We start from the raw sequence: 15,779 nt of genomic DNA, 5'->3' as shown, positions 1-15,779 counted from the left end.
GGGGTCACTTGAAGGCTTGCAAGTGAGGGCAGTCCTTCCCCTGATGTTTGCGTAGGTCACCAGCCCTCACTCAGGTGTGTGTCTGCATCACTGGAAAGAGTAGGAAAGCACAGATTGCTGGCCTCCACTCTCAGGCTTTTGGATGTGGTGCATGTGGTCTGGGGCCCAAGAAGCTGCATTTCTGACACGTTCCCAGTGATGTGGGTGTGGGCCGGGAACCACCAGCTTAGGGCCATAATCACAAGAGACTTTACCAGGTGAGCAAGCAGAAAATGAAAGGGATGTTGGCAATATCGGGCTGCAATAATCCTTTAACCAGATGAAAGAGGTAACTTCTAAGGCCAATGCAAGATGGCCTGAAGCCCGGAGAAGGAGTCCTTCGGGCCCAACTCAGAACACTTACTGCTTGTTTGTGCTGTCTCACAAGTGGGGGTAATACAGTGATGAAAATCAATTTGATTAAAGACATTTTTTTATCACTAATATATTTTTCCTTCCCTACAGATTTAGAATGTTTTAAATAAAAATGTAGACTATGATGCATTTTAGATTCTACACATGAGCTATCTATTCTATTACACTTACTGATTTTTCTGTTGTTAGAACTGTAATACTCTTCTAATAATTTTTTTTTGGCTGCGTTGGGTCTTCGTTGCTGCGCGCAGGCTTTCTCTAGTTGCGGCAAGCGGGGGCTACGCTCAGTTGCGGTGCGCGGGCTTCTCATTACGGAGGCTTCTCTTGTGGAGCACGGGCTCTAGGCGCATGGGCTTCAGTAGTTGTGGCATGCAGGCTCAGTAGTTGTGGCACACGGGCCCTAGAGCACAGGCTCAGTAGTTGTGGCTCGCGGCCTGTAGAGCGCAGGCTCAATAGTTGTGGTGCACGGGCTTTGTTGCTCTGCAGCAGGTGGGATCTTCCTGGACCAGGACTCGAACCCGTGTCCCCCGCATTGGCAGGCATATTCTTAACCACTGAGCCACCAGGGAAGCCCTCTAATAACTTTTTAAGTGATTTTGATACATGTTGAGGCCAGTCCAGCATCATTATGCAGGTGTGTTGCTGTTTTTGCTTGTTAATTCTTTCAGATGATTTTTAGAATAACTTTGTCAAGTCTCACTCCCTCTGAAAGCCTTTGAATTTTTATTTGTAATTACGTTAAATTCATAAATTAACTTGTGGAAAGAACTGATATATTTGTGATAATTCGTCTTAGCCAAGAGTACGATATGTTTTTCTCATCCATGATTTCCTATTTCTCCTAGAAGTTTTGTAGTTACAGTCTCCCCAATATAAGTTTTATATTTTCCTATTTTTGTTATTTCCAGGTCCTTCATGTTTTTTTGCTATTGAGATTTTTTTCCCCATTATATTTAAAGAATTTAGGATTTAACCTAACAGAAAATAGAGAGTCTCTAAATGTTCTCTGTAAGTCTTCTCTATTCTTCATTAGGTTAACTCCTAAATACTTCATAGTTTTGTTGATATTGTGAATGGTATTTAATTTTTTTACTATTGAATTCATAAGTTAATTTTGTGTCTGGCAAACTTGATGAATTCTTTCAGTAGCCAATCTGCTGATTCAAATATTCTGTCAGTTTCTGGGGTGTCTTTAGTATCTCTGTCTGCAGTTATTGATTAATCCATTTCTTACCTATTGCTGGATCTTCCAATTTTTTGTATATTTTGAAGATAGGCTGTGAGATGCATATATGTTGACGGTAATTATACTTTCTGAGCTCCTTTTAGCACTTTAGAGTGTCCTTCTTCGCCCTTTTTTTCCTCTCTTTATTTCCCTTTTGACTGATAAAAAATTGACACCCTAGCTTTAAGTTTGAATCACCTTATGTATAATTTTCTGTCATTTTATTTTCAACCTCTTTCTATCTGTTGGTTTTAAGTGGACCTTTCAGCGTTTTGCTGGGTCTTGTATTTAAAATCTTATTCGAGAGTCTGTATCTTCTGATTGAGTTTAAATCCATTTATATTTACTGTAATTATGGTTATTATAGGACTTGTTTCTGCCAAACCATTTTTGTTTACTTTTACCATATTTCTTTTTTCTCTCTCTTCTATTTCCTGTGGTTAGAAGTGCACTTTCTTAATATTGGTGGGAAAGTCATATTTTGTATTTTTATTCTTCTGTTGGTTACCTAGATTACTAAAACCTGGACTTATATTAATTTTTTCTTACCAGAATCTGTCACCAGTGCAAGGACTAGTCTAAGCTTCCACAAAATAGGGGGGAGTCGGGAGTTCATTAGATTACAATTCTACATGCAGAAGTAAGATACAGAAAATTAAACCTTAAAAAGAATGTAGCAGAGGCCCTGTGAGTCAGGAGCAGCGTGGGTGTTTTCATTGCTCTCTCCTCCAGGCAGAGTTAGAAAATGGCCTGTAGCTGGACAGAGCTTGCTTCTGTCTTCATTTGAGTTAGCCACAGTCCGCTGTGCAGCATGCTACCAAGAAGGCTATGATTGTTTGTAATGGACTGAAATGAAGTTTCAGAAAATAAATCTTAAATTGGATGCTAGGGGTTGGGGACAGTCCTAGTGAATGACCTGAAAGTAGTAGTAGCATTAGTAGCATTCTGGGAGTAGTAAGTTTTTAGATTAAAGAGGTTCTCGAGATTATGACAGTTGCTTAAGTGGTGACACATGGCGTGTGTGCTGTAGAAAAGGACCTTGGGTTCAGAAGTCCATGTCAGCTCAAGGGCACCATTAAGACCTGCTCCCTGCCCCCCACCCCAGTGCATTTCATAGTAGAAGAAAGCATTATGAGTATAATTATGAAAATAAGTCAGTCTTCCCTAAAAATAAATACACATGTACAATTTTTTTCAGGTGTCTTCCATATCCACGATCACACCCCGTTGGATTGTGCCAGTAAGTTAACATTTGCAATGTTTCTTTCCACTACCCTTTCAGAATGAGGCCTGAAGGAGTACCAGGTTCTTATTTTTCCTTGAAAACACGGGGTCATCATCAAATCTCTACTGATTGAACCTACTGGCTTCAAACTAGAGGTTTAATTTTTCTGTTCGTAAATACTTAAGGGTGCTGACAAAAACAAAAACACAAGTCTGATGTGAAGGGTGGTAGGAAAACAGAGCAGCTGCCGCGGTGCACACCACCCTTCTCATCGCCGTCATCACTGGAGAAGATGACGCGGGGCTGAGTGCTGGCTGCGGGGCAGGTGTGGTCACCTCCGCTCAGACGGCCCGCGTGTTTTCCTCAGCAGAGCGCTGCCCTTCCTAACGGGCTTGCAGGGGACAGCGGGCTCTCGCCGGCCGGGAAGGAGGGGCCTGGCAACAGAGGTGTGGTCTCCCTCATCTCTCCCCCAGCGCCGTTCTTCGTGGATGCTGTGACCAGGTGAGGAATCTTTTCTCAGTTGCAGTTCTCAGGCCTCTGTTAAGAGGAAAATATAACGAAATTAATTGTACTTAAAGCAATACTGTCAATTCTTCTCTAGTTGAACTTAATTGAAACTGAATAAATCTTTTCTGTGATTATTATTTAGAGTAGTGTTTTTTTCTTTTTTCTTGTCAGTAGCAATCTTCTACAAAATTACGAAGTAGACCTTACTTTCTTTTTTTATGAAGTCTTTATTAGATAAAGATATGAGCAGGTTTATCTTTAAAACTTTGTATTTGTTTTAAAATGGATTTACGTCTTTTCCTGTCATGCTTTACTGTTAGGTTGTCCATGAATACAGCGGAAGAGGCTCCGATAAGGGTGGGGTAGGGGATTCCCAAAGTGAGGGCTCTGATGTAGCTTCTACCGCAAGCTTATTTTAGCATATCACTTGCCACAGACAGAGCTTTTGTTCAGCATGTAGTTCTTCAACTTCTAATTGTTAGGATCCAGACTGTGCCTGTTTTTCAGAACATCTATAATTGCCTCATTTCTCACCTCAGACGTCTTCCTGGTATGTCTACTGTTTCTCACATCCTCCTGGTGTTGAGAATGCGGGTTGGTTGAAGTAGATGCTTTAGAGAACAAAATCCCTGATTATAACAGGAAAGTTATTAGAGATGATTAACTTGAGAGAAATTCATAGTTTCATTTTAAAATTGCTGTCTTATCTCCATAGTCTTTAATATAATTGTTCACTCAGCAAACACTTACTGTCTGCTAGGTACCAGGCACTGCTTGTGTCCGGCACTGAAGGTAGGCGTGAACAGGACAGACATGGGGCCTATTTTCCTAAATATCTGTATGATTGGTAGTTCCCACTGCAAGCAGAAGGATTGCGTGCAGAGGGCCAGGTGATAATTCTTCGTAATTGAGTTCACACAGTAAAATGCGAGATCGTAAGGACTTCCGAATGAGAAGTTACAGATGACATCAGAGCTTGTCTCCATTCCTTCCCAAAGCAAAGTAGTCATAAAGCAATTAGATCAAAGATGACAGGTAGTACACCTGAAACTAATATAATATGTCAGTATCTCAGTAAGGAAAACATGGCCAGTAAATCAGTGAAACAGTTGAGTCCAGAAACAAATCACACAAGTATAGTTACCTGATTTATGAAAAATGATAGTACAATGCTGAAGGGAAAGAGCGGTCTTGCAGTAAATCAGCCCGACAAGTTAAATATCCTTGGTGGGAAAAAATCTTGACCCAACCTCATACTACACACCAAAATCTACTGTAGGTGGATTGCAAATCTAAATATGAAATGTCCAATAATAAAGCTTTTAGAAGAAAATATAAGTGAACATCCTATGGCCTTGACATAGGCAAAGATTTTTTAAACAGGTCACAAAAAGCTTCAATCGTACAGGAAAAATTGATAACTTGGATTTTGTCCAAAACTCCTATTCAGGGACTTCCCTGGTGGTGCAGTGGTTGAGAGTCCGCCTGCCAAAGTAGGAGGCACGGGTTCGAGCCCTGGTCCGGAAAGATCCCACATGCCACAGGGCAACTAAGCCCGTGTGCCACAACTGCTGAGCCTGTGCTCTAGAGCCCACGAGCCTCAACTACTGGGCCCACGTGCCACAACTACTGAAGCCTGCGCTCCTAGAGCCCGTGCTCCGCAACAAGAGAAGCCACTGCAGTGAGAAGCCCGCATACCGCAAGGAAGAGGGGCCCCTGCTCACTGCAGCTAGAGAAGGCCTGCATGCAGCAACAAAGACCCAACACAGCCATAAATAAATAAATTTTTTAAATTAAAAAAAAAAACTCCTATTCATCGAAAGATATTATTTCAAGCACTCAAAAAGGAAGCCACACAGTGGAGAAGACAACCGCACTTCCCCCTCCCCCTGACTCTGTCTGTGTCTCTCTCATAAAGAACTCATATCCAGAATATATAAAGAGCTCTTGTGAATCAATAAGAAAAAGAGAGCTCAATAGAAAAATTGGCAAAAGAGTTGAATAGGCAGTTCACAAGAGGGTATCCAGGTGGCCCATCTTGACAAGTTATTGAGAAATACAAATTCAGACCGCTGTGTGATACCACTGCATACACCTAGAATGGCTCAAGTGAAAATACACATAGTACCAAGTATTGGTGAAGTTATGGGGCAACTGAAACTGTAAATTGAAATAACCGTGTTGGACATAGATTTGGCTGTATCTACGAAAGCTGAAAATACGTTTACATGCGTATCCAATAGAAACACACATATGTGTCCATCAGAAGGCATGTACAGGAATGTTCACAGCAGCTGTGTTCATCGTAGCCCAAGCTGAAGACTTTTTAAAAGCCCACTGGCCGTTAACTAGATAAGTACTGGACTAGAGCAGTGAAAACTAACGAACTGTAACTGCGGTAGAGAGATACAGATGAGTCGCGCACACACAGTTACGTGAGGTATTTATTGATCTGTAACAGATCACCACACGTTTAGCGGCTTACACCCCATTCCCTGCAGGTCAGGGGTCTGGTACAGCCTAGCTGTGCCCTCTGCTGCGAGTCTCCCCCAGGCTCCACTCAGGGAGTCGGCTGGAGCTGGGCTCTCATGTGAAGGGTCAGCTGGCGGAGGGTCTGCAGTCATGGCCGTTGGCAGAATTCAGCTCCTGAGGGGCTGCCCGCTGAGGGCTGGCTCCAGGCCGCGCTGCCCTCGCTACTTGCCTGGGGCCTTTACTTCAGCAGAGCCAGCAAACCAGGAAGGCGGTGGGACGCCTGCCAGCCGGCCAGAGGTCGCCATCTGTATACTGTAATCGCGGAGTGACAGCCTGCTGTTACCTTTGCTCATTTGCATTGGTTAGAACAGACCACAGGGCCTGCCGTGCTCAGGGGGAGGAGGGGGTCATTGGGGTCATCTTAGAGTCTCCTCCGCATGATGATGGGAAGGAGGCACAGCTCTCAGAGACCGAAGTAATGGTTACCCTGGAGGTGGCTAGTTTCAGAGTGCTAGTGACTTTCTGTTTCTCATTCTGCGTGCTGATTGCACAGGTGTGGTCAGTGTGCACAGGGTCCTCAACTTACGACTCCTGATTTGTGCACTTCAGCGTATGTATGTTACAATCAATAGCGTGTTTTTAAAAGAATGGTGATGGGGTTGCATCTGTACAGATTCAGATTTACTTGGGGTGTGCGCTGTGTAAATTTTATTTTAAGGTTAAAGAACAGGAGAGGAGGGCTTCCCTGGTGGCGCTGTGGTTGAGGGTCCGCCTGCCGATGCAGGGGACACGGGTTTGTGCCCCGGTCCGGGAAGATCCCACGTGCCGCGGAGCGGCTGGGCCCGTGAGCCATCGCCGCTGAGTCTGCACGTCCGAAGCCTGTGCTCCACAACAGGAGAGGCCACAGCAGTGAGAGGCCCGCGTAACCCAAAAAAATAAAAACAAAAGAACAGGAGAGGAAACAGCAGCAGTTGAGATTACCGAGCAAGTTTTAGGAGCAGCTAAATGACAGATAAGTGGTGACCAGCTTGGCAGAGAGGATAAAGCTGAGATCTAAGCCTGAAAAGGGGAGGGGGTGGAAACTGGGAAAATACGAAGCCAGTCCATGCGCTAGCACCCGGGCTGGCTCAGGAGCTGAGGCACCAAGTGTTGGGAAGGTGGGTCCAAGGTGGGGCTGCGAATGTGCCCCTTCATACACTCCCCCTTCCCGCCCTGCCGATGCCGGCCTCATTCTGGAGGCTCCCCTCTGGAGGAGCTGGGCGGGCAGGGCCCTGGGTCTGGGGGCCCTGTTGGGAGGAAGGCCCTGACCTGGGGGGGGGGTTAACTCAGTGTCCACACGCCAAGGGGTGAGACCCCCAGCCTTCCTTCTGTTTCCAGCCTCCAGAATGCTGTGGGCCACGTATAAACGTCTCAGGTGAGAAATTCAGAAGATTTTTCTCTAGAGAACCTGACCGAGCGAAGAAAAAGGCCCAGAGAGACTGACATTTGTGGATCGCAGGAAATCTGGTACCTCGACTTGGAAGCCCGTAGTTAGTGGATTTTGCCCACACGTGCACAGCTTTCAGACAACGTTCCAGCGCTTCATGCTCAAGTGTGAGCATGCTGCTTCCCTCTTAAATGTGAACAGAGCCAACGATTGTCAGATGTTTGAGGGAACACTAGAGCAGGTCAACTTGAAAAAGAAACAGGGAGGAAATAAAGGAATGTGAGCGTCAAAAACTCTGCGAAGTGACAGTGTGAGAAAGAAGATACTGCATCCATGCAGCAATAACAGGGAATTAAAGAAGGAACAGAAAATGAAGTATTCTTGGAAGTTATTAACCATGTTAAAAGTAAAATTCAAAGGATGCCCGGAAGGTAAGATTGGAGAAATCCCCCAAAATGTAGAACAAACGTTGAGAATTGGGAGAGAAAAGAAGATTGGAGATTGGTCTAGGAAGTCCACTATGTGAATCATTGGAGGTCCAGAAGAAAGAACACAGTAAATAAAGTGTCCAAGAAAGAAATCAAGACTTCCCAGGACAGAAGCACTTGAGCTTTTAGATTAAAGGAGCCCAGTGAGTATCCAGTAACAGAATGAAAATAGACAACAGCAAGGAACATCGTGAAGTTTCAGAACATAAGAGAGGATGTTAGTCTTCAGAGAGGGGAAAAAGAGTTCATACAAAGGACTGGTGATCTCAATGGCAGCAGGCTTTACTGAAAGCTAGAAGATAACAGAGCAATGCCTTCAGAATTCTGGAAGAAAATCATTTCTCACCTCACGTTTTGTACCCAAGCTATCAATGAAGTGTGAGATTAGAATGAAGACATTGTAGGGAGTTGCCTGGCCGTCCAGTGGTTGGGACTCGGTGCTTTCGCTGTCAGGGCCCAGGTTCAGTCCCTGGTAAGATCCTGCCAGCCGTGCAGCGCAGCCAAAAAAGAAAAAAAAGAAATGAAGACATTTTAAAACGTGGAGTTTCTCTAAAATACATGCTTCTAAGGCGGCCTTCCTCAGGAAGCTACTTAAGTGGAGGATGTGTTCCATCAAAACAAGGTGATTGTCCAGGAAAGAGAACGGGGAACCCAGGAAACAGGTGCCGGAATTTACCAGGAGGAGAGTGAAGGGAAGTTCCAAGCAGGCCTAGGAAGGCTCCTGTACAGATTGGAAGGGGAGGCTTTGGAGCCCCAGGAAGGGTATTGCCAAGGGAGAACGAACAACACGTGGCCCGCGCCCAGCTTTACAAAAGGACCTGAGACCAGAAGCCTGGTTGCGTTTGGTTAGGGATAAATTAGAAACGAAGTATTGGACGCCGAGCAAGCAGTTACAACGAGAAAACAAATTGTACAAGAAAAGAAATACAACACGCCCATAGTGAGCTGTGGAAATATTTATGTAATTATAGCAGACGATGACTATTAGGGAGGCCTGTGTGTCATTGTGGAAACACCCCCTTGAGAACAGTGAGGATGGACGGCAGCTGGCGGGCCCGCCTGGAGGGCTTGTTAGAGCACAGGCGCTGGGCTGTCCTGAGGCTTTGGGCCAGTGGGCCAGGGGCGGGGCCTAAGAACTTGCACTTATGACAAGTTCCAGGACCCCGCTTTGAGAACCAGGGATCCAGAACAAGAAGGGAAGTATCAGGAAAATCCAGTCGGCAGTGTCGTCTCTGTGGAGTGGAAACGCGGAAGGGGGGGTTCCAGTGACGGCGGTTTCGTTCACACGTCTTGATATAGCACATCAACGATGTTAACCTCTGGCCTTGGGACTTCGGTATCGTTTTCAGTCTCCCTGAAGCCTGCACCTCCACGCATGCCCTTGCCCTGCGGCGAAGCGTCGCACTCTTACTCTTGCCTCACCTCTGACGCAGCAGGGGAGGTGGCGCGGGGCTCAGAGCCGCCGCGGGGGCCGCGTGGGGACACACGGGACCCCCGGCCCTGGTGCTTTGCCGAACGTGTTGCCATGGCGCTCGGCACAGCCCTGTCCTCCGTGTTCTGTGACAGCCCTGGCTCAGCAAGAAATGAGGTGTCTGTTCGGTGTATTTTATCCAAGGAAGCAGGGGAAATTGATGTCTTTAGGTTCCATTTCAAGATGGAATAAGCATCAGTTATCTAGAAAATGACCCTCTGCGGAATCGCCTACGTTAAGTGCTACTACACACCCCTCTTTACTCTCCGCATGCTCCGCGAGGCGCCTGGGAGAAACGCAGGTCGCTTCCGCCTTGGATGGTCTTTGCATTTTCCAAAAAGTGAGTAACGTGTTCTTTCTTCCTGTCAGCTCGGCTCCAGCCTCTGCTGGAGAAGCCACCTTGAAGCAGAAGTGTTTGCTGACAACAGAGCTCTGAGGGGCGGCCACTCCCCACCGTGACCCGAGGCCGGGCCCTCCAGCCGTCCGTCCTGGAGTCCGCTTCTGCTGGAGCTGGTTCTGCACTTGTGGGTAAAAGAGCTCACCCGGGTGTGACTTCACCTCTGAAAAAGCAGTTACATTTCCGTCCAGGTGGAAGGGCGTAATTACACTACACGTTAGCCCAAGTGAGCGTCTGTGATCTTTTACTTTCTCTCATTTCGTTCGAAGTTGTGAATTCCTGCCGCGGGGGATCCCTTTCCCTGTGGTTTTTTCCGAGCTCTTTGCTCCGCCCAGTGGTTGTGACTGTTCATGACGCCCCCCCTGGGTGGGCCGTCCCTGGTGGTCAGCAGCCTTGGGAAGGTTACTTCTCTCTCTGGTGTCAGGGTGAGTGTCCTTAACGTGAACGCCTGCTATAGAAATTGTACCCTTCTGTGCATTGCCTGGAAATCAGGAATTGAGGTAGATTAATTATTACTAAAGAGAGGTTTTTAGAATACAGAGGGTTTTCAGATGTCTCCCATACTTTTGACTTTTGGCTGGACTGGCTATCTTAATACTCCAGGTTTACATCAAGGTAAGACAGACCTTGAGAAGAATTACAGAGGAGTCAGTTGCCCGGCACAGTTTTTCAGCCCAGCCGTCCCTTGGGAAGCAAACCTGCGTGGAGCGCACGCGCATCCTGTAGCTTTTGGCCTGGAAGGGGTGGGGTGGCCGCAGAGACCTCCAGGCGTCCACACGGCTCCCTGGGCTGCGTGGGGTTGAAGGCTGAGGTCGGCTCAGGCGGCGAAGGAGAGCACAGTAGTGTCCAGGTCCCCATTTGGACGTGGGCTCCATTTCCTTTTAATGTAAGCTGAATAAATTGAGATGGTGTAACCTGAAGGGAAAAAATGCCAGGATAGAAATAGGGAGTCGGGTTGAGGGGATTCACGTCTGAAACTAAATGCGAGGTGCCGCAAGAACGCTAGGGATCTTGTGTTCGTTAGAAAGGGTTCTCTAGAAGTCCCTCACTACTTTCCATCCGCACAGACAATTCTGGATGTTAAAGTAGTATATGCTCATTATAGAAAGTAGAGAAAAGAATTCCAGCACCCAGAGAAGCACTATTTTAGCTTCAAAACTTTGGACTGCGTAAAGGAAACCTCAGTTGCTGTGGGGAATGAGGGCGATCTGGAAATCGCGTTGGTAAAGTTGTTGTGAATCCCTGTTACCGAGGGCTGGTGCTAAACTACCTCCTGGAATTTGGTTTTGGTCTGCTGCCCTGCGGTGTGCACGTAATTGAGTGTTAGTGTCTGCTGTCCACCAGAAAAGAACATCCAGTTTTCAGATCTTTAAAACTCCATGTTCTGGATGGTCCTGGGTTCCCTGTAACATACTCACACTCAGGCAAACGCACACTCTTGTCTGACTGGAAAGCCCTGGGATCTTAATCTTGTGCTGTTCCCAGGGGGCCGTAGAGATTGGAAACGACTTTCTCACAAGACAGTTCTGCCGAAGGAAAGACAGTTGGCACTTCTTGTTGGCTGTCTCCCCTTAGCTGTTATCCTAAGCTCGTGGATTTCGTTGGGGGAGCTCGTACCACTTCGTAATTGTCAAACAGATTTTCTCGCAGCTCTAATGACACCTAGAACCAGGGACTTGACCTGGGACATGCTGGACTGGACATCGAGTTTTCAGCACACCGACGACCCTGAAGGTAGAAGGTTAAGGTTGTGCTTCTGGTCACAGAGCAGCTTTCTAGATTTTGGAATTAAGTTGTTGAAAACATTGCGTAAGCTTTGTGTCTTCAGGTACCTGTATTCTTGCCAGTCAGAATATTGATAGGGACTTTCTTACAGTGCATTTGAATCTCAAGGTAAAAGGAAATTCTGTCTCACGTCCTGGCAAGAATGGTACGTATGGAAATTAATACTTTAATGAATTAGCCCTGACAGAATAGATACCTGTCAGGTAGACCTTTCCTTTCCTGTCTGCTGCAGGTGCCGTCCCCGGGCGCCTGTAACGTTCACCCTGTTCCGCTGACCTGAGAATGGGACAGGTGCCGGGGGGGGGGGGGGGGGGGAGCAGCAGGTGTGAGTCAGGGAAGGATGCTGGCAGGGAGCCAGGTGTGCGATGGCTCTGGACCAGGACGCAGGCGGTTACACTGGGGGAGGGCACCTCGCTGTGGCAGCCCTGCAGGCCGCTGGCCCTCGGCACGGTTTCTGGTGACAGAAGATCTTAGCGTCTTCCTGCCCACCGGAACTACCCGACCGGCTGAGTGCAGCTCTGGTCCCCGGATGAGCTGAAACAGCCCAGTAGCTGTTCTAAACGGTGGCTGGCTGGGCGGGAAGTTTCTCTGTGTCTAGAGAGGCTCCCACGCAGTAGGACAGTGTAGCTATCAGGAGAGCCCTGGCCGTGTTGGATCCAGTCAGGAGGGACGAGCACGTATTTGGAAAGAGCAGGACGACGGGTTTATAGCTGAGCTGACAGAGCCGTTCAGCAGAAATGACAGGAGGCTGCTTGAGCCACAGACTCAGCTCTGTGTCACTTTCTTTCCAGGCTTTCCAGAACCAGCTTTCGCTCTGCTAACTCACTAGGAGCCGGGATGATGGAGTTGTGGCTGTGAGCAGGTTAAGGGGCTCAGGTTGGGGGGCTGCGTGTGTCCTCTTGCTGTTGCCTCGTTGGTCTGCAGGGGTCTGCGCTTTCTGATGGTTTGCAGGGGGCACCCTGCTGCCGCCTCTGTCTGGGTGGGTGGGGAGTGGAAAGGGCGGGAGCTCAGATCAGCTGGCTTTAGGTCCTGGCCGGGGAAGGTCAGGTCAGGGAAGGGAGAGCTGGCCCTGGGGGCTTACAGTGAGCTGGGTAGGTGTCGGTTTTCTCCCCTAGACTCCTCTTCAGAACTTGTGGGATATCCTGTTTCTCGGGGACCTCACAGAGGTCGTAGTGTCCCCTTTGTGTACACAGGAAGGATTCATCGCCCTTTTATTCCTGCCCTTGAGGAAACCCTGGTGAACAACAGAGTGATTAGATGCCTTTGCTCTTGATAAATTTAGACGTACCCTTAGCTGCTTGTCTAAAATGTTGTTTTGAGAAAAAATCTCGTTAAGAATGTGTCTTCTAGTCTACTAGGCTTTTGTCTTTACGTGTGTGTGCGTGTGTGTGTGTGTGTGTGCGCGCGGCCACACGTGTTCTGTGGCAGGTGAGGGTGGAGCCCGGGGCAGCCCTGCATCTTGGCTGCTTGCCCTCCTGTGTCTCGGCTCTGGCCGCCCTGCCTGTCTCCTCTCAGACCAGCGCCAGGGTCACTGCAAACACCTCCGAGAGCAGAGCTGTGTGGCAGCCACTGACACGGGAAAGGCTCTCTTGTTCTGAGTCAGGCCCCGGAGAAGCCAGGGCCTCAGCTTCTCCTCGAGGGCGGGCCAGCAGGCAGTTTTGTCCGGAGCAGGGCTGGTGAGGGCCCGGCTGCGTGCGGCCCGTGTTCAGATGGACTCCGAGGGTGGGCTAGCCCTGGAGGCCCCGGCACCCTCACTCACGTGTGGGCCGGGGCAGGCCTGGCCTCCGTCCCCGAAGGCCGCCAGGTCTCCGCACTTCTGATGCATCTCGCCCTCAGCCTTTTGGTTGCTTGAAACCTGGAGACCTCTAGTGCATGATACACACTGCCATATCACTTGTTCTCTTTTGCGCTCACCATGTGGACGCTGTGGCTCCTGAGCGGTCAGAAGAAAGCGGGAAGCTCCTGCTACCTGTTAGCCTCCAGGATGAGGGACGTTGCTTGGTTCACAGAGATTTACCCCGAGCCGGCTGGGCCGAGGTCGCAGGTGCGGAGCTGTGCTTGTCTCCAGCTCTGAGACGTGGTGTCCGGGGACCCCCGTGTCGCCGTGGTGCGGACACCAGCTCAGGCACGCTCCAGGTTTCTTTGTCGGAGAGGCGTTCGGGCACAGAGCCCTGCTCTTTGGATCTTCATAGCTGGATACGATAGACAGTTACAAGGACCTCACTAACTATTTTGTGTTTACTTTTTATCTGTGTAAAGCTTTGCAGTAGCTTTTAAAGTGTAATTTATTTTTTTATCAAGTGCACTCTTCATGCCACGTGTCCGCGGTTTTATACGACTTGTACTAGAAGCGCTGCACTCAGCTGTGAGCTGTTTGTACACTGAGATGACAGCTGTAGATGTGACCACAAATAAAGCTTTTGTGAAACACTCACGCTTGATGAGCTGTCCCGGTTTCTTGGACGTGCAGCACCCACCCACCGGCTGGGCGTTCCTCTCCTCGGCAGAACTGTCAGCAAGAGTCGCTGCCGCACGAATGCGAGCGGTGAGCGGAAGCAGCACCGTGCTGTGTGGCGCTCGTTTCAGAGCGATGGTGTAACTGGGCTAGAGGCATCCTGAAAGTTTGGGAACACCTCGGCCGCCCCCAGCGCATCCTGGGAGGAGCAGCGTGAGGCAGGAGAAGCCCCGCTCCGCTGCCCACTTCCTGCGAGACCTGGTGGCCGGCCGCCCCCGTGCCGCTGCCCCTTGCGCCCTGTTCTCCCTCCCTTGCCCTGCGGTCATCTCAGGCCCAGGGAGGACACCTTTGAACTGAGAAGAGGGCTTGTCCTGGAGCAAGGAAAGCCACGTCCGACCTTGCCCTGTGTCCCCTGAGCTGCAGGGCTCCCCCTGAAACCAAAGGCAGAACGAAGTGGGGCAGCCGAGGGAGCCTGGGCCCTCCACGTCTCTGCATCTGGGAGGGCATATCCGCCCCCAGGCTTCCAGGGTGCCGGTGAAGCCGGTCCCCAAGACCCGGTTGGCCTGCTGTCTCAGCAGCCCTGGTTTTCCTGCTGGGGTCCCGGGTTCCCACACCCCGCAGAGTGAAGCCGAGAGGCGCGCGGGCAGGGCTTTGCTTTTCTGAGCCCAGCATGCTTGGGTGGGCGGACAGCACCCTGTGACTTAGCACCTCCTGGGCGCCAGGCTGTTCTGCACGGGGGTGTCGTGTCCCCACCAGTAACCCCAAACCTCCCGCCACCCACCAACACGGGGGAGCTCCTTCAAACTTCGTTAGGTGACCAGCAGACACCACGCTGCAGGACACACAGCAAACAGTGGGCCCCGGGCATCAGACCCCGAGCCCCAGGCCTGGCACCTCCTGTGCCCTGGGGGCCAGGAAGCCTCAGGGTGCTTCTCGAGCTGTGTGGAAAAGTCGGGTTTGGTGATTCCCGCGCGGAAACCGCAGGGGGGTCGTCCTGCGTGTGCTGCTGTGCTGTTCTGGTGGCCTGCCCCTCTCCTTCACCACGGCCCAGGAGCAGGGTCTCGGAGGGCCGTTGCCCTCTCCACCTCGGACCCCAGGGTGCAGGGTGGGATGCTGAGCCACCCCTCCGTCCTGCCTCACTGAGGGTGGGGACCAGGGCGGGCTCACGAGACACACAAGTTTCTCTCCTCCCGTCCGGCCACAGACCCAGGGGGGCTTACAGGCCAGCTGCTGCCCCAGGCTTGGCTGCGTTTGAGGGTGCGGGGTGGAGGGGCCTGGGAGCACCCGCAGGCAGGCGCCGTCTAGCCCGGGGGGGGGCGGGGCAGGGAACGGCCGGCTTGGTGGTGGCGCAGAGGGAAGTGGCTCTGTGGTCGCCCTTCCGACGGACAGCCAGGCCCGGCCCGGCCCGGCCTGTGGGTCGGCAGCGCCCACGGGCAGCCCCGCCAGAGCCCCAGCTGCACCGAGTTGAGAGAGAAGCTACAGGAGGCCGCCCGGCCCAGGGGACACCCACGGGGTGCGGTTGTGGACCGATGGCTCTTCTGCGAGGACTGGATACGCCCACGGGTGTTCTTACGCCGGAGAGAGCTTCAGGGCAGCCCGGGCCGGGCGTGGCCCGCGAACGCCCAGTGGCCGTGAACTGGGGCAGGTGGGGCAAGAGGCGGTGGCCGTGTGGACTCGTGCCGTCAGAGCCCCAGGAGGCCCGGGGCTTGTGTTCCATCAGTCCTGCAGGAGCCACCCTGACAGACCCTCAGAAGGCACCGCGAGCCTCTGTGCCCTCTCCTGCCGCCAAGCGCACCCGGCCTGGAGACGGCGGAGCTGGTGGCGAGATGCTCCCCACGAGGGGATCCTTCCCGAGGGAGGCCGCGGCGGACGGCGGCCGCTCAGCCTCCAGCGCCCAGACCCTCGCCGCCACTC

At 50.6% G+C, this 15,779-nt stretch overlaps 1 protein-coding gene across 4 annotated transcripts in view; it reads left to right on the top strand.

Annotated features, from left to right (window-relative positions):
• Positions 1-13,844, top strand: part of EPB41L5 (erythrocyte membrane protein band 4.1 like 5) — a 146,036-nt gene extending 132,192 nt beyond the window's left edge. The window contains exons 23-25 of one of the 4 annotated variants that reach the window (XM_067742357.1): positions 2,838-2,879; positions 3,235-3,365; positions 9,598-13,844. In XM_067742357.1, coding sequence (XP_067598458.1) covers positions 2,838-2,879; positions 3,235-3,365; positions 9,598-9,664 — 240 coding nt within the window. In that variant the 3' untranslated portion in view covers positions 9,665-13,844. Of the gene's footprint in view, positions 1-2,837; positions 2,880-3,231; positions 3,366-4,821; positions 5,897-9,597 lie in introns of those variants that run through there. The other 3 variants (XM_067742356.1, XM_067742355.1, XM_067742358.1) reach the window with 3 other exon arrangements.
• The last annotated feature ends 1,935 nt before the right edge of the window (positions 13,845-15,779 follow it).

The sequence above is a fragment of the Pseudorca crassidens genome, chromosome 6 (assembly GCF_039906515.1).
Source record: "Pseudorca crassidens isolate mPseCra1 chromosome 6, mPseCra1.hap1, whole genome shotgun sequence".
NCBI classification, from domain to species: Eukaryota; Metazoa; Chordata; class Mammalia; order Artiodactyla; family Delphinidae; genus Pseudorca; species Pseudorca crassidens.
Note: the sequence above shows the minus strand (reverse complement) of the source record. Positions and strands in the feature narration are given on the sequence as shown.